The sequence below is a fragment of the Aquarana catesbeiana genome, linkage group LG11 (genome assembly GCF_042186555.1).
Source record: "Aquarana catesbeiana isolate 2022-GZ linkage group LG11, ASM4218655v1, whole genome shotgun sequence".
In the NCBI taxonomy this organism is placed as follows: domain Eukaryota; kingdom Metazoa; phylum Chordata; class Amphibia; order Anura; family Ranidae; genus Aquarana; species Aquarana catesbeiana.
The window spans coordinates 283,686,836-283,696,239 of NC_133334.1; the positions used below are offsets into that span (position 1 = coordinate 283,686,836).

Below are 9,404 nucleotides of genomic sequence, written 5' to 3' on the forward strand. Positions count from 1 at the left end.
CAAATACCGGACTGGTGACCCCACAATATATAAATACCGGACTGGTGACCCCCACAATATACAAATACCGGACTGGTGACCCCCCAATATACAAATACCCGGACTGGGGACCCCCCAATATACAAATACCGGACTGGGGACCCCCCCAATATACAAATACCGGACTGGTGACCCCCACAATAATATAAAATACCGGACTGGTGACCCCACAATATATAAATACCGGACTGGTGACCCCACAATATATAAATACCGGACTGGTGACCCCACAATATATAAATACTGGACTGGTGACCCCACAATATATAAATACCGTACTGGTGACCCCACATAATATAAATACCGGACTGGTGACCCCACAATATATAAATACCGGACTGGTGACCCCACAATATATAAATACCGGACTGGTGACCCCACAATATAAATACCGTACTGGTGACCCACAATATACAAATACCGGACTGGTGACCCCACAATATATAAATACCGGACTGGTGACCCCACAATGTATAAATACCGGACTGGTGACCCCACAATATATAAATACTGGACTGGTGACCCCCACAATATATAAATACCGGACTGGTGACCCCACAATATATAAAATACCGGACTGGTGACCCCACAATATATAAATACCGGGACTGGTGACCCCACACATATACAAATACCGGACTGGTGACCCCACAATATATAAATACCGGACTGGTGACCCCACAATATATAAATACCGGACTGGTGACCCCACAATATATAAATACCGGACTAGTGACCCCACAATAGGGATAAAACTTTTTCGCAGAAGAGAGTTTAATAAGACTCGTGGCCACTCATTACAATTGAGGGTTCTTTACTGTAAGAGCGGCAAGGATGTGGAATTCCCTTCCACAGGCGGTGGTCCTGTCAGAGGGGGGATGGTGGAGGGGGTTCTCTCCTGTCAGAGGGGGGTTGGTGGGAGGGGTTCTCTCCTGTCAGAGGGGGGTTGGTGGGAGGGGTTCTCTCCTGTCAGAGGGGGGGTTGGTGGGAGGGGTTCTCTCCTGTCAGAGGGGGGTTGGTGGGAGGGATTCTCTCCTGTCACAGGGGGGGTGGTGGGAGGGGTTCTCTCCTGTCACAGGGGGGGTGGTTGGGAGGGGTTCTCTCCTGTCACAGGGGGGGTGGTGGGAGGGGTCTCTCCTGTCACAGGGGGGGTGGTGGGAGGGGGTTCTCTCCTGTCACAGGGGGGGTGGTGGGAGGGGTTCTCTCCTGTCACAGGGAGGGTGGTGGGAGGGGTTCTCTCCTGTCACAGGGGGGGTGGTGGGAGGGGTTCTCTCCTGTCACAGGGGGGTGGGTGGACTGGTGGGAGGGGTTCTATCCTGTCAGAGGGGGGGTGGTGGGAGGGGTTCTCTCCTGTCGGGGTGGTGGTGGGAGGGGTTCTCTCCTGTCAGAGGGGGGTTGGTGGGAGGGGTTCTCTCCTGTCAGAGGGGGGGGATGGTGGGAGGGGTTCTCTCCTGTCAGAGGGGGGGGATGGTGGGAGGGGTTCTCTCCTGTCAGAGGGGTGGTGGTGGGAGGGGTTCTCTCCTGTCAGAGGGGGGATGGTGGGAGGGGTTCTCTCCTGTCACAGGGGGGATGGTGGGAGGGGTTCTCTTCTGTCAGAGGGGGGTGGGAGGGTGTTCTCTCCTGTCAGAGGGGGGTGGGAGGGGTTCTCTCCTGTCAGAGGGGGGTGGGAGGGGTTCTCTCCTGTCAGAGGGGGGTTGGTGGGAGGGGTTCTCTCCTGTCAGAGAGGGGTTGGTGGGAGGGGTTCTATCCTGTCAGAGGGGGGGGGGGGGTGGTGGGAGGGGTTCTCTCCTGTCACAGGGGTGGGGATGGTGGGAGGGGGTTCTCTCCTGTCAGAGGGGGGGGATGGTGGGAGGGGTTCTATCCTGTCAGAGGGGGGGGGTGGTGGGAGGGGTTCTCTCCTGTCGGGGGGGTTGGTAGGAGGGGTTCTCTCCTGTCAGAGGGGGGGATGGTGGGAGGGGTTCTCTCCTGTCAGAGGGGTGGTGGTGGGAGGGGTTCTCTCCTGTCAGAGGGGGATGGTGGGAGGGGTTCTCTCCTGTCACAGGGGGGATGGTGGGAGGGGCTTCTCTCCTGTCACAGGGGGGATGGTGGGAGGGGTTCTCTCTGTCACAGGGGGATGGTGGGAGGGGGTTCTCTCCTGTCAGGGGGTGGTGGTGGGAGGGGTTCTCTCCTGTCAGAGGGGGATGGTGGGAGGGGTTCTCTCCTGTCAGAGGGGGTGGGAGGGGTTCTCTCCTGTCACAGGGGGGATGGTGGGAGGGGTTCTCTCCTGCCACAGGGGGGATGGTGGGAGGGGTTCTCTCCTGTCACAGGGGGGGTGGGTGGGAGGGGTTCTCTCCTGTCACAGGGGGGGTGGTGGGAGGGGTTCTCTCCTGTCACAGGGGGGGGGTGGTGGGAGGGGTTCTCTCCTGTCACAGGGGAGGGTGGTGGGAGGGGTTCTCTCCTGTCACAGGGGGGGTGGTGGGAGGGGTTCTCTCACTGTCACAGGGGGGGTGGTGGGAGGGGTTCTCTACTGTCACAGGGGGGGGTGGTGGGAGGGGTTCTCTCCTGTCACAGGGGGGGTGGTGGGAGGGGTTCTCTCCTGTCACAGGGGGGGGTGGTGGGAGGGGTTCTCTCCTGTCACAGGGGGGGGTGGTGGGAGGGGTTCTCTCCTGTCACAGGGGGGGTGGTGGAGGGGGTTCTCTCCTGTCACAGGGGGGTGGTGGGAGGGGTTCTCTCCTGTCAGAGGGGGGGGTGGGAGGGGTTCTCTCCTGTCACAGGGGGGGTGGTGGGGAGGGGTTCTCTCCTGTCACAGGGGGGGTGGTGGGAGGGGTTCTCTCCTGTTCAGAGGGGGGGATGGTGGGAGGGGTTCTCTCCTGTCAGAGGGGGGGATGGTGGGAGGGGTTCTCTCCTGTCAGAGGGGGGGATGGTGGGAGGGGTTCTCTCCTGTCAGAGGGGGGATGGTGGGAGGGGGTCTCTCCTGTCAGAGGGGGATGGTGGGAGGGGTTCTCTCCTGTCACAGGGGGGATGGTGGGAGGGGTTCTCTCCTGTCACAGGGGGGATGGTGGGGAGGGGTTCTCTCCTGTCACAGGGGGGATGGTGGGAGGGGTTCTCTCCTGTCACAGGGGGGATGGTGGGAGGGGTTCTCTCCTGTCACAGGGGGGGTGGTGGGAGGGGTTCTCTCCTGTCAGAGGGGGGGGGTGGTGGGAGGGGTTCTCTCCTGTCAGAGGGGGGATGGTGGGAGGGGTTCTCTCCTGTCAGAGGGGGGATGGTGGGAGGGGTTCTCTCCTGTCAGAGGGGGATGGTGGGAGGGGTTCTCTCCTGTCAGAGGGGGGATGGTGGGAGGGGTTCTCTCCTGTCAGAGGGGGGTGGTGGGAGGGGTTCTCTCCTGTCAGAGGGGGGTGGTGGGAGGGGTTCTCTCCTGTCACAGGGGGGATGGTGGGAGGGGTTCTCTCCTGTCACAGGGGGGATGTTGGGAGGGGTTCTCTCCTGTCAGAGGGGGGATGGTGGGAGGGGTTCTCTCCTGTCAGAGGGGGGGATGGTGGGAGGGGTTCTCTCCTGTCAGAGGGGGGGGTGGGAGGGGTTCTCTCCTGTCAGAGGGGGGGATGGTCGGGAGGGGTTCTCTCCTGTCAGAGGGGGGGGTGGGAGGGGTTCTCTCCTGTCACAGGGGGGATGTTGGGAGGGTGTTCTCTCCTGTCAGAGGGGGGGATGGTGGGAGGGGTTCTCTCCTGTCAGAGGGGGGATGGTGGGAGGGGTTTCTCTCCTGTCACAGGGGGGGTGGTGGGAGGGGTTCTCTCCTGTCAGAGGGGGGATGTTGGGAGGGGTTCTCTCCTGTCAGAGGGGGGGATGTTGGGAGGGGTTCTCTCCTGTCACAGGGGGGATGTTGGGAGGGGTTCTCTCCTGTCAGAGGGGGGATGGTGGGAGGGGTTCTCTCCTGTCAGAGGGGGATGGTGGGAGGGGTTCTCTCCTGTCAGAGGGGGGATGGTGGGAGGGGTTCTCTCCTGTCACAGGGGGGATGTAGACGGTCCGGGGTCCCTCCTCACCACAGGCTCTGCCCCTCGTCTTCCTCTCCTTCAGCCTCCATCACTTTCCTCTCCGCCGCCATCTTGCCACTGCGGCCACCACAAAGAATGACGTCACCCGGCGCGGCCTCAGGGGCCCCGGCTCAGGGCTGTCCTGGGAGGTGCCGGAAAACAAGGAAACGTCCGACTTCCCGTATAACCGGAGACGTGTCCGCGCGGGAAACCGAACTGCTCCGTTCCCGTCCCGCTCCGTGCCTGAATGAGGAGCGGAAGTCACAAATCATCGCACTTTATGTTCAGGCAATGAAGGGGGCAGCTAATGTGTGTGTGAGGGGGCCTGAGGGCGGGTGAGCTCATCGCTGGAGGAGACGCCCTGAGATCACAGCGCCACCTGCCGGCCACAGGCTGGTACTGCATGCTGAGATATCCCTGGATGAGGTCACTGGATGACGTCACTGGATGACGTCACTGGATAGATTTCTATGCTGGTGATTTATAAAAGTTCATATTATGGGGCCCATGGAGCAGCCGGAGGAGGAACCAATAAAAATATTCCATCCATATTATTTATCAGAACTTTCCTTTAACCACTTCAGCCCTGGAAGGTTTTACCCCCTTCTGACCAGGCCATTTTTTGCATTTCAGCACTGTGTCGCTTTAATTGACAATTGCGCGGTTGTGCGACGTTGTAGCCAAACAAAAAAGGGTGTCCATTTTTTTCCCCCACAAATAGAACTTTCTTTTGGTGGTATTTGATCATCTCTGCGGTTTTTATTTTTTGCGCTATAAACAGAAAAAAAGAGCGACAATTTGGAAAACAATATTTTTTACTTTTTGCTATAATAAATATCCCCCAAAAAATCGAATTTCTTCCTCAGTTTAGGCCGATTCTGTTATGGAAATGATTAAGAGCTCCAATCGAGCCCAAGGTTATCTGCTGCTGTCTCTAATTTGAAAAGTGTTGATATGCATGCATATAAAAGTAAACACACTGAGACACGCTCAGCAGCATTACTGTTACACTTCTAATTTATTCAAGGCGGTGTTAATGTTTTATACACACAAATATGTCATTGCTATGTCAGTCTAATAGGTACATCTCATTGGTTAAGAAGATAAAGAAGATGGAGAATGTTCATAACGAGGTCTGGCTGATCTTTGGTTTTATCTTGTTCCGCGTTCTTCTGATGTGTGGGATGTAGGGGGTAATCGCCATTTTGAGAAAAATATAGGAACAGAGCAAATCTGTATACTTATATAATGAGTAAGGAGAAAAATATGTATACACATAAGAAAATAGACATTTTCAGATTATTATTATTATTATCTACATCACATTCCTTCACAATACGTATTCTTCTACAGATTTTTGGTAAAAAAAAATCCCAATAAGCGTTTATTGATTAGTTTGCGCTATTTTGTCTACAAAATAGGGGATAGATTTATGGACTTTTTGTTTATTTTTATTATTTTTTTACTAGTAATGGCCGCAATCTGCGATTTTTATGGGGACTGCGATATTGCGGCGGACAGATCGGACACTTTTGACACTTTTTTGGGACCAGTGACATTTATACAGCGATCAGAGCTAAAAATAGCCACTGATTACTGTATAAATGTCACCGGCAGGGAAGGGGATAACACGAGGGGGCGATCAAGGGGTTAAGTGTGTTTCTAACTGTGGGGGAGGGGACTGAGTGGGATTAGAGATCGATCGCTAGGAACAGACGATCCCTCTCTACTCCTCTGACAGAACGGAGATCTGTTTGTTTACATTGAGAGATCGGCGTTCTGTCTCTCTATGGAGCGATCGCAGGCCGCCGGCCACGCCCATGGTAATCGTGCAGTGGGCATGTGCACGCCTGCTGGGCTCCTCCCACTGCTCTATCTCCTTGTACAGGGGGACTGGTCTTCTCTCCGCCCCTCCTGTAGTGGGTGGAGCCTGCTGGGCCCCTCCCACAGCTCTGCTCTTTCTTAGTGCAGGGTGACTGGTATTCTCTCCACCCCTTCTGTGGGGGGTGGAGCCTGCTGGCCCCTCCCACTGCTCTGCCTCTTTGTACAGGGGGACTGGTCTTCTCTCCGCCCCCCTCCTGTAGTGGGTGGAGCCTGCTGGGCCCCTCCCACAGCTCTGCTCTTTCCTAGTGCAGGGGGACTGGTTTTCTCTCCACCCCTTCTGTGGGGGGTGGAGCTTGATGGCCCCTCCCACTGCTCTGCCTCCTTGTACAGGGGGACTGGTCTTCTCTCCGCCCCCCTCCTGTAGTGGGTGGAGCCTGCTGGGCCCCTCCCACAGCTCTGCTCTTTCCTAGTGCAGGGTGATTGGTATTCTCTCCACCCCTTCTGTGGGGGGTGGAGCCTGCTGGCCCCTCCCACTGCTCTGCCTCCTTGTACAGGGGGACTGGTCTTCTCTCTGCCCCCCTCCTGTAGTGGGTGGAGCCTGCTTGGCCCCTCCCACAGCTCTGCTCTTTCCTAGTGCAGGGGGACTGGTTTTCTCTCCACCCCTTCTGTGGGGGGTGGAGCTTGATGGCCCCTCCCACTGCTCTGCCTCCTTGTACAGCGGGACTGGTCTTCTCTCCGCCCCCCACGTGTGGTGGGTGGAGCCCTCTGGGCCCCTCCCACAGTTCTGCTCCCTGCACAGGTTATGTACAGCCCAGTGATGAGGTCACATATACTTTTACAAGGTAATATCTGGGTTTGTGAAGACATTTGGTTCTCACAGAGCAAATTTATATCCTTGTGATAAAAAAAGTGCAGCGCTAGAAATGTGTATATAAAAAGGGTGTAAAGTCAGTAATTAATGAATGCGCAAAACAACAAACAAAACTAATACTGGAATATGTTATGGAAAAAATAAATAATTAGTCATTAAATTCGGTGCTATTAATGATAACCTCAATCCTAATAACATCTACAGGTCACATGACTCCATATGAGCAAAAATCAAAAATAAGGTGAAGAAATATTAATAGGAATAAACAATATACTTTAATGAAGTGTGATGTCAGGAGGTAATTCGATCGACCTTAATACATATAACACAATATAAAGTCCATCAATGATGAGTGTCAGGAGGAACTCCTCAGGAATGGCCGATAATGGCATAAAAATCAAATGGATCTCAAAAACATAGAAGTTCCAATATTCCTAAAACACCCAGGACTGTGCTTCCACCACCCGGGGGAGGGGGAGGTACTCCTACCATAAAACGTGGACCCCAGTTGAAGTCCCATAGGACGAAACGCGTCGGGGTTCTTGCCTGCTAAGCTCTGCACACTGCGCCTGTTTTATGAATTTTTCATGATCACATTTTAAATGTACAAATCTTCAATGATGTTTGTACTTTTTATATATCATTAGATACGTTGTTTGATCGACGCCACGTGGAAGCCTCGCCTTTTACCCACTGCTGGAGGAAATCCTAAAAGTGCTTGTAAAAACAAAACAGAAACTAACACCTGCAAGACAAAGGCATAATGAGCTACTATGCTAGTACACAGCACTGGCCGGGTGTCACGGCTCTGGCGCTGTGATTGGGTATGCGCACGGGAGCCGCCGGTAACGGAACACTCACTGAAGCAAACGGCACGTATGTGATATTGCCTCACTTTGCTTGACTTTGCTGCACTTTCATGTGCCCATGAGGTCGGCTCATGCAAATACAGGGGATATCTCCTAAATTGTGCAGGTCTAGGAGATATCTGGGATAGCTACAGGTAAGTCTTATTATAGATCTGATTATAGGCCTTATCATAGACTTACCTGTCGCACAAAGTGCTCTGTGAGGGTTTACAACCACTTTAAAGATATCATACAGATCAGGAGATTGTGGTCGTCTTCCATTGCTGAGAGCACCGTTTTAGCTATTGGAGATCGTGGCCTGAGATCCGGGTTTCCATACATGCCGCTGGTGCGTGTGTCCACGTTTTATGGTAGGAGTACCTCCCCCTCCCCCGGGTGGTGGTAGCACAGTCCTGGGTGTTTTAGGAATATTGGAACTTCTATGTTTTTGAGATCCGTTTGATTTTTATGCCATCATCGGCCATTCCTGAGGAGTTCATCCTGACACTCATCATTGATGGACTTTATATTGTGTTATATGTTGTGGAGATGCGACCCCGTGTCACAGGTACATATGAGCAGTGTGTGCCTGATTTTGGTAGGCTTCCTAATTGCACACCTGTGGGCTGGCTTCATAATCATCTCAGGAATAGAGGACAGGGCTCATCCTTGGAGACGGCTCCGCCCGGCAGACAAGAGGTCTGGTTTAGGAGTCAGGAGGGAGCCAATGCACCACGAAGCTGCAAAGACAGAGGTGCTGAACATCAGGTCTGGGGAAGAAAGACCAAAGCCTAAGGTGAAAGGCCTAAGGTGGAAGGCCTAAGGTGACAAGCCTAAGGTGAAAGGCCTAAGGTGACAGGCCTAAGGTGAAAGGCCTAAGGTGGAAGGCCTAAGGTGACAAGCCTAAGGTGAAAGGCCTAAGGTGACAGGCCTAAGGTGAAAGGTCTAAGGTGGAAGGCCTAAGGTGACAAGCCTAAGGTGAAAGGCCTAAGGTGACAGACCTAAGGTGACAGGCCTAAGGTGGAAGGCCTAAGGTGACAGACCTAAGGTGACAGACCTAAGGTGGAAGGCCTAAGGTGACAGACCTAAGGTGACAGGCCTAAGGTGACAAGCCTAAGATGAAAGGCCTAAGGTGACAGACCTAAGGTGACAGGCCTAAGGTGACAGACCTAAGGTGACAGGCCTAAGGTGACAGGCCTAAGGTGGAAGGCCTAAGGTGACAGGCCTAAGGTGACAAGTCTGAGCAGGAGTGCCGTGTTTTATCCAGGAAGGCTGAATGCTGGTGGTTCTGAAGCAGGACTGTAATGCTGAATACCCTGCGAGAGAATCTGATGTTTATTTCTGAACTTTCTGTTTCTTTTGAATAAAAATTGGGCTGCCATGCCCTTGAAAAAACAGTCGGACTGACACGATTTCTTCAATTCGCATTCACCACTAGAGCTTAATCACCCCGGATTGTTACAATGTATTAAGGTTGATCTAATTACCGTATTTATCGGCGTATAACACGCACTTTTTTCCCCTTAAAATCAGGGGAAAATCGTGGGTGCGTGTTATACGCCGATCCCCACTAATTGTGAGCTATCGGCGGCGATCGCCGCCGACATTCACATAGCGAGTAGTTTTAAATATGGCGCTGCGGAGTTCGGAGGGACTCGGCGGAGCTGAACGAGCGCCGCCGAAATCACAGAGCCGAGATACACATAGTCGAGTGTATTCGGCTCTTTCCGGGGCCGCTCACAGGGCGGGACTGGGCGGGACTGTGAGCGGCGCCGGAAAGAGCCGAATACACTCAACTATGTGTATCTCAGCGGT

General features: G+C 53.7%; 1 protein-coding gene across 1 annotated transcript in view; it reads right to left on the bottom strand.

Moving 5' to 3' along the window:
* The window catches only part of DYNC1LI2 (dynein cytoplasmic 1 light intermediate chain 2), a gene marked incomplete in the record, with an annotated part of 39,889 nt that extends 35,580 nt beyond the window's left edge, over positions 1-4,309 (bottom strand). Inside the window, 1 exon segment of the mRNA XM_073605980.1 lies at positions 4,056-4,309. Coding sequence (XP_073462081.1) covers positions 4,056-4,117 — 62 coding nt within the window.
* Between the last annotated feature and the right edge of the window lie 5,095 nt (positions 4,310-9,404).